General features: G+C 45.8%; 1 protein-coding gene across 1 annotated transcript in view; it reads right to left on the bottom strand.

The window, feature by feature from the left end:
• LOC144508552 (adenylate cyclase type 1-like) overlaps window positions 1–17,253 on the bottom strand; it is a 273,546-nt gene that overhangs the window by 195,728 nt on the left and 60,565 nt on the right. The window contains exon 5 of the mRNA XM_078236602.1: window positions 1,224–1,351. Coding sequence (XP_078092728.1) covers window positions 1,224–1,351 — 128 coding nt within the window. The remainder of the gene's footprint in view (window positions 1–1,223; window positions 1,352–17,253) is intronic.

The following is a 17,253-nucleotide window of genomic DNA, read 5'->3' as shown; positions in this document are numbered from 1 at the left end:
GGAGACCAGAAGAGTAGTAGAGCAAATTGGAAAGATCCATAGAAAGTACAGGACAAACCATTGACCCAATGGTTCATGTGAGCAAATCATTCTATTCATATTTATCTGCAATGTTTCTACATCCTTTCCCCCGTTACCCTTCATCCATCTGCCCAATCTAATCTTAAATGTTGACATAGCTTCTACCTCAACCTTTAACCCTAATTGAATTCCACAACTCTCTGCAGGAAATAATTTCTCCTGCCCTCAATTTTAAATCTCTTACTTCTAAATGTCTATCTGTAGTCCACCATTCTTGATCTCTCAATGAGCAGAAACAGTCTGCATCAATCTACTCTATCTCATTCTTTCATAATTATAAACGCTCCTGTAACATTATCTCTGAACTATGATGACTGAATGAAAAAAGTCTAAACTGGCAGCAATCCAGATGCCGATGAGAATGGGATAATTAGTGCTGTACTAGCTGTGACAGTTTGTAGTTCCTTCAGCATGATACTATGCACTCCCAATCAAAATGGTGACACAAGTTAGATGGAAGTGCACTTCTGCAGCAGAATAATAAATACAAGATAAAATGCTCCTTTCTTTATAAAATGATGCACCATAATCAGTACCACGGAATTTACTAATGTATAACTGTGTTGTACCTTTACAATAACACCTCTGCACATATTAATTCTGTTGGCTCTAACATAGGATTGTTTTCAGTGTAGACCTTTTAGGGCATGTTAAGAATCTTGCTCTTCACATAATGTGGATACTTTATCAAGCCTCCATTGCGAGGTTAGTGAGGCTTATCTCCCCACAGGGTAGTAGTTACAACTAAACTAGGCACAGACCTGACTCAAGGTCATTTTTTAATTGGCAAGTAAGCTACATGACTGACAAATCAGAGTAATCATTGCTGCAAAACTCTGAATCACTGGGCTTAGTTCAAGAAGGACAAAAGAAAATGTGACTTTGGTTAAAAAAATATATATTCCCCTTGTAGTCTTGTGCTACCATTATATACATCACTGACAGACAACAAATCATTCACTGTTACAAGTTATTATTCATTCATATTTATGAGAGCAATTATCAACCTTTGGGAACTGCTAATGACCACGATTAGCAGTTTTGAGTCTAGATGGAAGCACTTGTGATTTTTACTTGTTTTCAAAAATTATGAATGAAACTGACACAAGACAATATTCTCCTTTTGAAGTTGAATTACTTACGTAATCGTGTCAATCATATCTAATCCCATTTCAACACAACAATGAGCGTGGTCGGTTTTTGGCTGAGTAAGACCTGATACACAATAATAGCAATCCCCAAGTATCTTAATCCTTCGACAGTGGTTCTCCTGTCAGAGAGAGAGAGAAAAAAAAGACATGTAACATGTTTTATATTTAAGAAAGCAAACTATGACCCTTCGAGAAACATAGAATCCCCCCAGAGCTGAAGGAGGCCATTCAGCCCATCATGTCTGCACCAACCACAATCCCACCCAATTCCCGTAATCCCACATATTTACGCTGCTAATCCCCTGACACTAGGGTCAATTTAGCATGGCTAACCCGCACATCTTTGGGCTGTGGGAGGAAACCGGAGCACCCGAAGGAAACCCACGCAGACACAGGGAGAATACGCAAAATCTGCACAGACAGTGGCCTGAGGCCAGAATTGGACCCGGGTCCTTGATGCTGTGAGGCAGCAGTGCTAACCGCTGTGCCACCATGCCACCTAATTTATTTTATTACATAACCGAAACCATCAATAGGTGGCTCAGGTTAGTCTCTTTGCATGTGAGCTTCTAGATTCTTTTGTTCTTCAAATAACATTTGCAGAATTTATATATGATAGGATGTTGTACAAACAACCCTTTAATTTTATGTTCTATACTCCAACATTGTAGCTACTCTGAACATCATGAACTCAAAGTCAAGTTTGACACTCCTAAGGTTGATAAGATGCAAATGAGGAGGACTGCAGCAGATAATAGATGCCTGTACATATTTGGATGCATTGTTGCTACTCTCAGGGAGACAACAAAATTTTATATGAAAATATAGACCCAGAAAACCATGGATTTAGGAATTTTGGGCCCAAGCCTGATATGTTGCACTCATTTTGTCAATGTCAATTTAGGTTCAAAAATCATCACAATCTCATTAAGATGCTGTGAATTTAAAATGGTCAAAAATCATTGGGAAAAAACTGAAGCCCAAGGAAAGCCCATGGGCTTGATTTCACACAGAGGTAGAGCTGGAGCTGGAAGCAGAGCTCGAGCCTTCAGAACCACCCACAATGCTCTCCCTGCGACCCCCAACCTGTGAACACCTCTCCCCCATGGCCTGGGTCCCTCCATCGTCCTGGCTGTCCTTCCAGTAGCAGTCATGGCCTCTTCAATGCCATTGCTGTGCACAAGAGTTACCAGCCTCTGATTGGCTAACAGCTCCCGCTAAGCATCCATCATGGTTTTGAGTCCAGGGGTAGGTCCACTGCCTGATTGGCTTGTGGTTCAGCTGCCCTTCCAGAAATGAGGCATTGTGGGTCCCTCCCTGGCTCCCCAGTGGACATGCAAGAAGGCTGACAGCTCAACAAGATTCCACCCAATGTGGGTCTCTTCCGGGAAACATGGAAGAAATTTGTAGCCTTGTGTACAGGTCTCAGCTTCCTACTGTGATAACTTTTGTTCCTGATTTTATATCACCTTTTAACACTGAAACACTGAAAAATTGGAATGGAATTCCTGCCTGTAAAAAGCTCCGTGTCAGGGTGTAATTGCAGTCTCTGGCTTATACATGGCAATCTAGGTTAGGTTCTGGGGTCTTCCTTTCAAGTCTGTCTCCGCCATGTTGTTGTGCAATGCTTACAATTAACTAATGCTCTTAACATTTTAATTTTAACTGCCTGGGCACAAGCTTCCCCCAAATATTCCCTGTTCTGACCTCCCTACTTGTTTATTTTGCTCAGAAAGAAGTCCCACAACACCAGGTTAAAGTCGGAGTGCTGCCCCTTCGAAGGGGCAGCACTCCGAAAGCTAGTGGATTTTGCTACCAAATAAACCTGTTGGACTTTAACCTGGTGTTGTGAGACTTCTTACTGTGTTTACCCCAGTCCAATGTCAGCATCTCCACAACATGTTTATTTTGCTGTCATCCTGCCCTCCTTGAACTTTCCGAGTCCTAATTCTGAGCACCTCACACCTCCAGGAATTTTCTTCCATCATCCCTTCTGCCAGGCCTCACAGACTGGATCATTGTTTCGCCTCTGATTGAGCTATTGTATATATCTTTATTTAATTAAGAAGTCTTGCTGCATTTCGGGCAGTGTTTTTTTTGACCCCTAGATTTAAATAAATACGCTCACAATGGAAGAATTATTCCGCACTTAGTGTAATTGATTAGCAAATCCCTTTATTCACCAAATGTGACAGCAATGATCGTCTATAATTTTTTTAATTCTATTTTATAATTTTTAATGACATGAAATCAGCAAAATAATTAATTGTTTTCCCTTTTAATGCAGATTTTGCTACACAAAGCACTCATGGGAGTTCTTTCTGAATGCTGATTACCTTAGATTTTCAGGTTGATCACTATAGCAACAATTACTGAAATATTTAATGAAGCTTGAAGATTTTTGTTCTCAAGCAAAGTTTATTTTATCACATAACCAAAACCATCAATAGGTGGCTCAAGTTAGTCTCTTTGCATGTGAGCTTTGTGTCACCGTTTATATTCCATTTCCATTCTATTAACGGAATCTTGAATTGGTTCTGCATCATAGCTTGGGGATATACAGCAGTCAGTAAGCGTCCTTAATAATGCTAAACACAAGTGCCCTCTCTTAAATACGAATTAGTATCCAGGTAACAAGTAATCCTGTAATATACTGGTACAAGTCCCATTAGCAGTATCATGCATTTGCTTATGGGAAGTTAAAGGGCTCCATTTAACTATTCAATAGTCGCTTGAGTGGCATGCCATCCACCCACCACCGCCTTACACATTCACCTTATACACTGTAGCTGCACTATGTGTTATCTATAAAATGCAGTATTGCAACTTGCCAATGCCAATAAGTGCTGATCTTGAGTCAAAAAAAACTAATAGCAACTTTAAGGCAACTCTGATTGCTTATGAGTCATTCAGAAAATGACATTCACAAATAAATTTGTATGTTTCTAATATAAGATCAGTTGATGGAAGATATGTTGTAAAATTCAGATAATCATGCTCATGAGTAGAAACCTCTCTTCAGGAATGATAAGGTTTATTTATTAATCACAAGTAAGGCTTACATTAACACTGCAATAAAGTTACTGTGAAAGTCCCCTAGTCGCCACAGTCCGGCACCTGTTCGGGTCAATGCACCTAACCAGCCCGTCATTCAGAATGTGGGAGGAAACCGGAGCACCCGGAGGAAACCCACGCAGACACGGGGAGAACATGCAAACACCACACAGACAGTGACCCAAGCCCGGAATCGAATTTCTTGATGCAATTCAGTGCAGTTTTCATTTGGTTAACATAATCTCAAACAACACCCACTGGCAATTTAATCTGCTCTGAGCATTAGAAAAAGTTAATAAAGAACAAAGAACAAAGAACAGTACAGCACAGGAAACAGGCCCTTCGGCCCTCCAAGCCTGTGCCGCTCCTTGGTCCAACTAGACCAATCGTTTGTATCCCTCCATTCCCAGGCTGCTCATGTGACTATCCAGGTAAGTCTTAAACGATGTCAGCGTGCCTGCCTCCACCACCCTACTTGGCAGCGCATTCCAGGCCCCCACCACCCTCTGTGTAAAAAACGTCCCTCTGATGTCTGAGTTATACTTCGCCCCTCTCAGCTTGAGCCCGTGACCCCTCGTGATCGTCACCTCCGACCTGGGAAAAAGCTTCCCACTGTTCACCCTATCTATACCCTTCATAATCTTGTATACCTCTATTAGATCTCCCCTCATTCTCCGTCTTTCCAAGGAGAACAACCCCAGTCTACCCAATCTCTCCTCATAGCTAAGACCCTCCATACCAGGCAACATCCTGGTAAACCTTCTCTGCACTCTCTCCAATGCCTCCACGTCCTTCTGGTAGTGCGGCGACCAGAACTGGACGCAGTACTCCAAATGCGGCCTAACCAGCGTTCTATACAGTATAGACACGATAAGGACAGATTTTAATCTTACCCACTCAGTGGAAATCAGACATTCTCACTGTAAGGAACTTTTCACACATTTTCTATTTTAACCTTTAATCCTAAATGGGTGAGAAGAACACATGCCAGAAACTGAAATTTTTCTTTCTTCTTTAAAAATGCAGGTCAGGCTTTGACAAAATCATCAACTATTTTAACCAGAGGTCTGGACAGGTCAACCATCTTGCTTTCATAGAATCATCGAACAGAATCTCTTCAGTGAACAAAGAGGCCATTCAGCCCATCGAGCCTGCACCAACAAGAATCCCACCCAAGCCCTATCCCTGTAACCCCACGTATTTTTTTCATGCAGAGAGTGGTGGGTGCCTGGAACGCACTGCCAGAGGAGGTGGTAGAAGCAGGCACATTGACAACATTTAAGAAGCACCTAGATGGGTACATGAATAGGGAGGGAATAGAGGGATATGGACCGAGTAAGGGCAGAGGGGGTTTTTTAGTTTAGTTAAGGTATCATGATTGGCACGGACCTGAAGGGCCGAAGGGCCTGTTTCTGTGCTGTCCCTTTCTTTGTTCTTTGTATTTACTCTGCTAATCCGCCTGACACTAAGGGAAGGGTCAATTTAGCATGGCCAATCCTGCACATCTTTGGAGTGTGGGAGGAAACTGGAGCACTGGAGGAAACCCACGCAGACACGGGGAGAATGTGCAAATGCCACACACATAGTGACCTGAGGCCGGAATTGAACCCGGGTTCCTGGCGCTGTGAGGCAGCAGTGCTAACCACTGTGCCACCCTTTCTCGTCAGACCAACCTAGGTCACCAGGCAGAAAATGATTAGCCCTCAGAATGGAATTGTTTTTTTAATATAAGGGTCTGGCACATGTTGGATTAATGTGGGACTGAGTAAGCGTGCTCCTCCCAAGACCCCTAGGTTCCTCTCCTGGCCTAGCCATTGCCCCTTTACTGAACACAAGGCTCCCAATCTGTCTTTCTGTGACTTCTCCCAGTTCCTGTGGTCCCCAGTTACAGCCTCCTGCTGCCCCACACTCCACTGCTGCTTCCTGCAGATGTGAACAAGAACATGATTCATTCTATGCAGATGAGTCCTGGGAATCGGACCTCCAAGGCCTTTGGCTAACTGAACTGGGACACATTGCAAGTCAAGGATTTAACTTTTACCCACATTCCTATAATTGTTCCTGAGAGTAAATAGCTGCAGCTGCAACCCATTGAGTCATTTAGTTTTGTTTTCTGCAGGTCAAACAGCAAAAAAAAGTTTATTTATTCGTCACAAGTAAGGCTTTACATTACACTGCAATCAAGTTGCTGTGAAACACTCTGGCGTCTTTTTGGGCACCTAAGCAGCCCGTCTTTCAGACTGTGGGAGAAACCTGGAGCACCCGGAGGAAACCCACGCAGACACGGGGAGAAGGTGCAAACTCCACACAGACAGTGACCCAAGCTGGGAATTGAACCCAGGTCCCTGGCGCTGTGAGGCAGCAGTGCTAATCACTGTGCCACCGAATTAACAGACATATGCAGATTTACTCAGGTTTTACATGAGTCACACAATGCACTCTTGGTTGAGCAGAGCAGATTGTTCATTATTTATTGCACACTTTGGAAGAAACAACAGAAAATGCAGTCTGAGAAAGTGGAAAGGAAAACTTTCCAGATTGAATGAGGCCAGAGTCCCACCATAACACCCTGGTTGGAACTTCGGCGATTAGTGGATTTAAAGAAGGCCCTACCTGAACTAAGCAGTTCAACATATATCATTATGTTGAAGTTAAGTATCAGCATCTGGACACCAGCTCTGCAAACTTCTAAACAGCAGTAAGTGTCAGTTGGTTAGCTGGTGCACAGTTTACCCAACAAGAAAGGTGACCTGGTTTTCTGTGTATCTGCATAAGTCACAGTTAAACACTGGCATACAACCACAGCTAGAGATGCAACCCCAATTGATTGTTAGTCAGAGGGCCCTTCCTGACTAAAATGCACAATTGAGTCCACATAGCACTGCCTTTGGCAAGGTAATCTCTCTTATCAACATGATGGCTGAAAACCTCCCACTTCACCTGCCCCGGAATCCCCAGAAATCTCTGTTGGTTTCCGGTGGGATTTTACGATCTCGCCCGAGCGAGGCTGTAAAATCCGGCGCGATGAATTAAAGCATCCTTGATATTCAGATTGTGTGGGGCCATGAGCCAGGATGTACCAGCGCAAACCAAGTCCAAAATCCAGTTTAAATCAATAAACTGATGGGCCTGAATTTTTTGCATGGTGGGAGCTTGACCCCTCCCATTTGGCGAGTTAGTGCGGAATGCATCTCTGACCACTTTGACAGGCCCCCTGCCATTTTATACTAAACTAAAGCATTGATCGGCAGCAGGCAGAACGTCCGCCCTGACTTCAACGGCCTCCAAGTCAGAGTGACCACACTGGGTGACTTGGAGGCCACTGAAGCCCCTGGGAGGTCAGGGACATGGCTGCATTGTGCCTTGGCATTGCCCCTGGCTTCTTGGCAGGAAGGAAGATTGGCCGACAGCTCTCCAGACCACTCAGGCGCAGCCTGGTAGGGATGGCAACTTTTTGCCTTTCTCCGCTATGTGAATTGAGAAGCTCCTCATGGTTGCATAGTTAATGACCTGGGCAGTGCAAAATCGTACGCTCACACTGCCCTCCCCACCGACCCCCCCCCCCCCCCCCCCCCCCCCCCCCACCCCCCCACCCCCCGCCCGCCAGCGGAAATCACTCCCACTCCTGCACCCTTAGTGGGAAATTCTCCGACTCTGCATGCCCCCAGTGAGGGCAGAAATCAGATGCTCAGATTTAATTCGGCATTTAAATATGTTTCGTAAAGTTCAAACCTGATTCTCCCTATTTCTGGAAGTCTCCGACACACAAGGGCAGTGGGAAGCCAACGTGAATCACAACTGGTTTCCACAGTGACCACACTGGGTGACTTGGAGGCCACTGAAGCCCCTGGGAGGTCAGGGACATGGCTGCATTGTGCCTTGGCATTGCCCCTTCTTGGCAGTGCCAACCAGGCAGTGTCAAGTTGGCACTGCCAGTGTACCAGGTTGGCACTGCCAGGTTGGCACTGCCAGGTTATCAGGTTGGCAATGCCAAAAGGGAGGCCTGAAGGGGGAGGGCATGGGTGGGGGTACTGTAGGGGGGATATGGGGGGATCCTGAGGGGTGGAGCCATGGGGAGGATCATAGAACATAGAAACCCTACAGTACAGAAAGAGGCCGTTCGGCCCATCGAGTCTGCACCGACTATAATCCCACCCAGGCCCTACCCCCATATCCCTGCATATTTTACCCGCTAATCCCTCTAATCTACGCATCCCAGGACACTAAGGGGCAATTTTAGCATAGCCAATCAACCTAACCCGCACATCTTTGGACTGTGAGAGGAAACCGGAGCACCCGGAGGAAACCCACGCAGACACGAGGAGAATGTGCAAACTCCACACAGACAGTGACCCAAGCCGGGAATCGAACCCAGGTCCCTGGAGCTGTGAAGCAGCAGTGCTAACCACTGTGCTACCGTCCTGAAGGTAGGGGGGGGCCATGGGGATGGAACTAAGGGGGACTTGGAGGGGTGGTCCCACAAGAAGACTAATGAACGGGGAGGACCTATGGCAGCCCCATAACTGGGTGTCGCTCACTTTGGGGGAGGGCTTGCTGATACCAGCTAATGGGGGGGACCTGATGCCAAGGAGTGGGTGCGGGTTGGTCTTATCAGGCAAGTTGGGGGTGGTCTGTGTAGGATTAACTGGAAACCAAGGTGCCTTTTTTACAGGGCACCCCTATCTCCAAAGAGCCGGTCTTGCTGATGTTTTTAGGTCCCCACTCCAAATAAAATTCGAAGTGTGGGAGAATTCGGTGAGAATCTCCCCGGGCTCCAAAAAACTTCCTAAGGCTGGAATTTTCTGACCTTGCCTGCAGCTGGGATTATCCGGGTCCCGCTGCTGTGAATAAAGATTTGGTTCAGCATCAAATACTCTGTTCTCGCTCACAGCGGGAGCGAGGCATGTGAGATCAGAGAATTCCAGCCAAAGTGTGGCTGAATTGTGAGCTAAATTGTCCCAACCCTCCCTGTGGGAATATCACGTGTTTTCCCACTGGGGACAACACTTTGAAATTTATTGGGAGAATTCCACCCTTTGACACCAGAATGGAAGATTCAGCCCAGGTTTCTGTATATTATAAAAGTTACTACATAGCAAAAGTTACCCTCATATTGTGTTCATTAATTTCTGTTATTACATGATATCAGGTTAAACTGAATTAATTAAATAGATCATGGCCGGAATTCTCCAATGTCATACGGCCCGCCACCACTGCCGGCGAGAACAGAGAATTTGGCTCAGCCAAATCTCCATTCACTGCAGCGGGCCTGGAAATTCCCAGCCGCGGGTAAGGTCGGAGAATTCTGGCCCATAACTGTTGCTCTAAATATTGACTCACTGTGAAATAGATTGAGGAAGTTCATGTGCAAAAGACAGGGAACATCCAATTCAAGACTGCCCCAAGTTCCTCGATCATACAAATATAAGGTGGTAAAGCAGTATGAGTCAATTCTTACGCAGGTGAGATTTTCCAATCTTTAACAGAATGACTGATGCTACGGAAACCAAATATATCTCGGGTCACCTTTCTAAAAAGTCCACCTTAAGCTGCTTGAAATATTTCCAATTCTTAGCTCCTCTGGTGTTCCCTTGCAGGATGATCGAGGATGGGATAATTGAAGCACACTGTGTAAGGTGCTGCTAGCTGTACTTCAACAGGCTCTGAATGGCCAGCAACTCTCAGAGGAGTAGGATTAAGGAAAATCCCAAGGCTTTTTATACATATAAAGAGCAAGAGGGTAGCCAGGGAAAGGGTTGGCCCACTCAAGGACAGGGGAACATAGAACATAGAACATAGAACAGTACAGCACAGAACAGGCCCTTCGGCCCATGATGTTGTGCCGACCTTCATCTGAAACCAAGATCAAGCTATCCCACTCCCTATCATCCTGGTGTGCTCCATGTGCCTATCCAATAACCGCTTAAATGTTTCTAAAGTGTCTGACTCCACTATCACTGCAGGCAGTCCATTCCACACCCCAACCACTCTCTGCGTAAAGAACCTACCTCTGATATCCGTCCTGTATCTCCCACCACGAACCCTATAGTTATGCCCCCTTGTAATAGCTCCATCCACCCGAGGAAATAGTCTTTGAACGTTCACTCTATCTATCCCCTTCATCATTCTATACACCTCTATTAAGTCTCCCCTCAGCCTCCTCCGCTCCAGAGAGAACAGCCCTAGCTCCCTCAACCTTTCCTCATATGACCCACCCTCCAAACCAGGCAGCATCCTGGTAAATCTCCTCCGCACTCTTTCCAGCGCTTCCACATCCTTCTTATAGTGAGGTGACCAGAACTGCACACAATATTCCAAATGTGGTCTCACCAAGGTCCTGTACAGTTGCAGCATAACCCCACGGCTCTTAAACTCCAACCCCCTGTTAATAAAAGCTAACACACTATAGGCCTTCTTCACAGCTCTATCCACTTGACTGGCAACCTTTAGAGATCTGTGGATATGGACCCCAAGATCTCTCTGTTCCTCCACAGTCTTCAGAACCCTACCTTTGACCCTGTAATCCACATTTAAATTTGTCCTACCAAAATGAATCACCTCACATTTATCAGGGTTAAACTCCATTTGCCATTTTTCAGCCCAGCTTTGCATCCTATCTATGTCTCTTTGCAGCCTACAACACCCCTCCACCTCATCCACTACTCCACCAATCTTGGTGTCATCAGCAAATTTACTGATCCACCCTTCAGCCCCCTCCTCTAAGTCATTAATAAAAATCACAAAGAGCAGAGGACCAAGCACTGATCCCTGCGGCACACCGCTAGCAACCTGCCTCCAATCCGAAAATTTTCCATCGACCACCACCCTCTGTCTTCGGTCAGACAGCCAGTTACCTATCCAAACGGCCAACTTTCCCTCTATCCCACACCTCCTCACTTTCATCATAAGCCGACCATGGGGGACCTTATCAAACGCCTTACTAAAATCCATGTATATGACATCAACTGCCCTACCTTCATCAACACACTTAGTTACCTCCTCAAAAAATTCTATCAAATTTGTGAGGCATGACTTGCCCTTCACGAATCCGTGCTGACTATCTCGGATTAATCCGCATCTTTCTAAATGGTCGTAAATCCCATCCCTAAGGACCCTTTCCATCAATTTACCAACCACCGAAGTAAGACTAACCGGTCTATAATTACCAGGGTCATTTCTATTCCCTTTCTTAAACAGAGGAACAACATTCGCCATTCTCCAGTCCTCTGGCACCATCCCCGTGGACAGCGAGGACCCAAAGATCAACGCCAAAGGCTCTGCAATCTCATCCCTTGCCTCCCACAGAATCCTAGGATACATTTCATCAGGCCCAGGGGACTTATCGACCTTCAGTTTATTCAAAACTGCCAAGACATCCTCCCTCCGAACATTTATTTCCTCCAGCCTATTAGCCTGTAACACCTTCTCTTCCTCAAAAACATGGCCCCTCTCCTTGGTGAACACTGAAGAAAAGTATTCATTCATCACCTCGCCTATCTCTACTGACTCCATACACAAGTTCCCACTACTGTCCTTGACCGGCCCTAACCTCACCCTGGTCATTCTTTTATTCCTCACATAAGAGTAAAAAGCCTCGGGGTTTTCCTTGATCCGACCCGCCAAGGACTTCTCATGTCCCCTCCTAGCTCTCCTAAGCCCCTTTTTCAGCTCATTCCTTGCTAACTTGTAACCCTCAATCGAGCCATCTGAACCTTGTTTCCTCATCCCTACATAAGCTTCCCTCTTCCTTTTCACAAGACATTCCACCTCTTTCGTGAACCATGGTTCCCTCACTCGGCCATTTCCTCCCTGCCTGACAGGAACATACCTATCAAGGACATCCAGTATTTGTTCCTTGAAAAAGTTCCACTTTTCATTAGTTCCTTTCTCTGACAGTTTCTGTTCCCAACTTATGCCCCCTAATTCTTGCCTAATCGCATCATAATTACCCCTCCCCCAATTGTAAACCTTGCCCTGCCGTACGGCCCTATCCCTCTCCATTGCAATAACAAAAGACACCGAATTGTGGTCACTATCTCCAAATTGCTCTCCCACAACCAAATCTAACACTTGGCCCGGTTCATTTCCCAGTACCAAATCCAATGTGGCCTCACCTCTCGTCGGCCCATCCACATATTGTGTCAGGAAACCCTCCCGCACACACTGCACAAAAACTGCCCCATCCAAACTATTTGACCTACAAAGGGGAGGGAATCTAAATGTGGAGCCAGAGGAAATGGGCGAGGTATTAAATGAATACATTGCATCAGTATTCACCAACGAGAAGGGCTTGGTGGATGATGAATCTGGGAAAGGATGTGTAAGTAGTTTGAGTCATGTTGAGATCAAAAAGGAGGGGGTATTGAGGTTCTTGAGAAACATCAAGGTAGACAAGTCCCCAGGGCCTGATGGGATATACCCCAGAATACTGAGAGAGGTGAAGGAGGAAACTGCTTGGGCCTTGAGAGAAATCTTTGTATCCTCACTGGCTACCAGGGAGAACACAGTAAGAGTTTTAACAACACCAGGTTGAAGTCCAACAGGTTTATTTGGGAACAAATACCATTAGCTTTCGGAGCACAGCTCCTTCGTCAGATGGAGTGGAAATGTGCCCTCAAACAGGGCACAGAGACACAAAATCAAGTTTTGATTTGGAGGAAACCCATGCAGACACGGGGAGAATGTGCAAATGCAGTGACCTGAGGCCGGAATTGAACCCGGGTTCCTGGCGCTGTGAGGCAGCATTGCTCCGAAAGCTAATGGTATTTGCTACCAAACAAACCTGTTGGACTTTAACCTGGTGTTGTTAAAACTCTTACTGTGTTCACCCCAGTCCAACACCGGCATCTCCACATCATGACTACCAGGGAGATCCAGAGGACTGGAGAATAGCCAATGTTGTTCCTTTGTTTATGAAGGGTAGCAAGAATAATCCAGGTAATTACAGGCCGGTGAGCCCTACATCAGTGGTAGGGAAATTATTGGAGAGGATTCTTCGAAACAGGATTTACTCCCACTTGGAAATAAGTGGACATATTAGCGAGAGGCAACATGGCTTTGTGAAGGGGAGATCATGTCTCACTAACTTGATCGAGTTTTTCGAGGAAGTGACGAAGATGATTGATGAGGGTAAGGCAGTGGATGTTGTCTACATGGACTTCAAGAAGGCCTTTGACAAGGTCCCTCATGGCAGACTGGTGCAGAAGGTGAAAGCCGCATGGGATCGGAGGTGAGCTGGCAAGGTGGATACAGAACTGGCTTGATCATAGAAGTGAAGATGCCAGCATTGGACTGGGGTGAACACAGTAAGAGTTTTAACAACACCAGGTTAAAGTCCAACAGGTTTATTTGGTAGCAAATGCCATTAGCTTTCGGAGCGCTGCTCCTTCGTCAGATGGAGTGGATATCTGCTCTCAAACAGGGCATAGAGACACAAAGTCAAGTTACAGAATACTGATTAGAATGCAAATCTCTACAGCCAACCAGGTCTTAAAGATACAGACAATGTGAGTGGAGGGAGCATTATGCACAGGTTAAAGAGATGTGTATTATCTCCAGACAGGACAGCCAATGAGATTCTGCAAGTCCAGGAGGCAAGCTGTGGGGGTTACTGATAGTGTGACATGAATCCAAGATCCCAGTTTAGGCCGTCCTCATGTGTGCGGAACTTGGCTATCAGTTTCTGCTCAGTGACTTTGCGCTGTCGTGTGTCGTGAAGGCCGCCTTGGAGAACGCTTACTCGAAGATCAGAGGCTGAAGTGCTCCCCCACAGGAAGAGAACAGTTTTGCCTGGTGATTGTTGAGCGGTGTTCATTCATCCTTTGTCGTAGCGTCGGCATGGTTTCCCCAATGTACCATGCCTCAGGACATCCTTTCCTGCAGCGTATCAGGTAGACAACGTTGGCCGAGTTGCAAGAGTAGGTACCATGTACCTGGTAGACGATGTTCTCACGTGAGATGATGGCATCCGTGTTGATGATCTGGCACATCTTGCAGAGGTTGCTGTGGCAAGGTTGTGTGGTGTCATGGTCACTGTTCTCCTGAAGGCTGGGTAGTTTGCTGCGAACAATGATCTGTTTGAGGTTGTGCAGTTGTTTGAAGGCAAGAAGTGGGGTGTGGGGATGGCCTTGGCGAGATGTTCGTCTTCATCAATGACATGTTGAAGGCTCCGGAGGAGATGCCATAGCTTCTCCGCTCCAGGGAAGTACTGGACGACGAAGGGCAAACACGGGACACGGTGGACAGAATACCCTTCGTCGTCCAGTACTTCCTCGGAGCGGAGAAGCTACGGCATCTCCTCCGGAGCCTTCAACATGTCATTGATGAAGACGAACATCTCGCCAAGGCCATCCCTTACGCAATGGTAAAATCGGGCCCATAGTGTTCAATTCTGGTCGCCATACTATCAGAAGGATATGGAGGCTTTGGAGAGGGTACAGGAAAGATTTACCAGGATGTTGCCTGGTATGGAGGGCATTAGCTATGAGGAGAGGTTGGAGAAACTTGGTTTGTTCACACTGGAATGACCGAGGTTGAGGGGCGACCTGATAGATGTCAACAAGAGTATGAGGGGTATGGACAGAGTGGATAGTCAGAAGCTTTTTCCCAGGGTGGAAGAATCAATTACTAGGGGGCATAGGTTTAAGGTGCGAGGGGCAAGGTTTAAAGGAGATGTACGGGGCAGATTTTTTACACAGAGTAGTGGGTGCCTGGAACTCGCTGCCGGGGGAGGTAGTGGAAGCAGATATGAGTTTTAAGGGATGTCTGGACAAATACACGAATAGGATGGGAATGAGGGACATGGTCCCCGGAAGGGTAGGTTTTAGTTAAGTCGGGCAGCATGGTCGGTGCAGGCTTGGAGGGCCGAAGGGCCTGTTCCTGTGCTGTAATTATTTTTGTTCTTTGGAGTGGGATTTCCATCCCTCAGGGTCTTAAATCCTGAGAAAGACCTGCCGCTGGCCTGGTGGGCACTTTATTCCAGTGGGGCTTCCCCAGTGGAGGTGAAGAAAGTTTCTCGCCTTGTCTCCAACTGACACGCCAGACCCGCCACCTGGATTAAATTCCATCCTCTGTCTTCAAATATGGCAAATATGTAGCAGTGAGGTTGCTTTCCATCTCTGATTGGTTCACAATTTCCAGCAAACAAATTCAAAAGGGAATTGGATAGGCACTTGAGGGAGATATACTTGCAGAGCTATGGGTAAGAGGAGGTGGGTGATCCTGACTGGATTGCTCTAGAGAGCTGGTATAGGTCCGATGGGCTGAATGGTCTCCTACTGTATGTAATAACTCTACAACTCAATTACTTTCACTGCCTTTGAGCATATCTCTCAAAATCCTTTCCAAAATACAGTTCTGCTTGTCACCTCTCATCTCCATCCATTTCTGCGCAAAATATATACCAGACATATACCATCTGCTGTAATTAACCTTGAGTAACACCTTGGGCAAATGCCTATTGCCTATTAAATATATATAATTTAGGATATGTTTGTTCCAGCTTACAAATGTGCTAAATGAGAATTTGTCATCAGTGAATAATTTTCTGACTTCATTTGTCAAGCATGAATAACAAACACTTAACAACATTAATGAACATGCTATCCCCAAAGAGAGCGAACACCAAAAGCTAAAATAATATCACAAACTACAGTTGCTGTGTGTGTTCACTGCAGGGAGCTGGAATGGAACTCCCCTTCAGACCTTTCACATGACACATGCCACCAGTTGTGTTACTTGGTTAAATTAACCATCATAGTTGTTTCCCCTCAGGGAGCGAAATACAGATGATTGGTTTAGACAGTCACCAATCAGCATTCAATAATAAAACAGTGCTTACAGGCAGTTTGCCATTAAATATCCTAATGAAGGAGTATTGGAACCTAAAGTGAGATACAAAATAACTTACAGAACAAGGAGAAACATGCAGTTGCCTTTCACAAACTCAGTGGCCGGTATTTTATAACCTTGCTCAGGTGAGGCTCGTAAAATCCCACCAAAGGCCAGTACTGTTTTATCACAATGCAGCAGCAAATTTGCATAAGTAGCAATATACCAGGAAATCTACTTATGGTGTTTTTGCTTGCTTTTTGTTACCTTAACATAATAAGACACATTTTTTGCTATTCCTATGAGGTTCAATGAGAACACTCTTGTCCCTAAGACAGAACGTTCCAAAGAAGAATCATGGACACAATCTTATCGGCTCGCCATGCTGGTCGATCGGCGTGGCAAGCCAGTAAGATATAGCGAAAGGAAAAAAAATTGGGTTCATGCCTGGTTTCTTGCCTCGCGATCTTGCTGGACCCATTTTGCTGGCAAAATCAGCCTCGTGCCCAGGATTTCAATATTAATGATATGTTTTACATGTTTCACATGCCCCCAAGGGGCACTGCCCGCGCCTGCCCACGACCAGGCAGGGGACTTTAATGGCCTTCGGTCCCCGTGTGGTCCCCGTTGGTGGGGGACCATACATGATCCTCGCCGGTGAGAAATTCCACCGGTGAGGCCGTTAAGGCAAGTGAGCCTGGACGACTGCATCCCGGGCTCACTAATAATATTAAAATTAGATTATGGTTACTTAAATCAGGCTGATTCCACTGGCAGAACAGTGCTGGTAATATTGCAAGAGGCGAGAAACTGGGCGTGAACTCGGTTTTTCGCCTCTCATGTAATCTCACCGGCTCACCACGCCAATTGACCAGCTTGACGAGCTGGTAAGATCGCCCCCGTATAATTGTTTTGAGAAAATTCAAGTCACATCTTACTCTTCGAAACTCCAATTCATACAAGCCTAGCCTGTCTAACCTTTTCTCATAAGACAACCCATCCATTCCAGGTATGAAACTGGTTACCCTCCTCTGAACTGCTTCCAATATGTCTATATCCTTCCTTAAATAAAGTGACCAATACTCTACACCTTACTCCAAATGTGATCTCATTACTGCCCTATACAACTGAAGTATCA

The sequence above is a fragment of the Mustelus asterias genome, chromosome 2, assembly GCF_964213995.1.
Source record: "Mustelus asterias chromosome 2, sMusAst1.hap1.1, whole genome shotgun sequence".
Taxonomy (NCBI): domain Eukaryota; kingdom Metazoa; phylum Chordata; class Chondrichthyes; order Carcharhiniformes; family Triakidae; genus Mustelus; species Mustelus asterias.
This window is presented reverse-complemented; position numbering and strand designations above follow the sequence as displayed.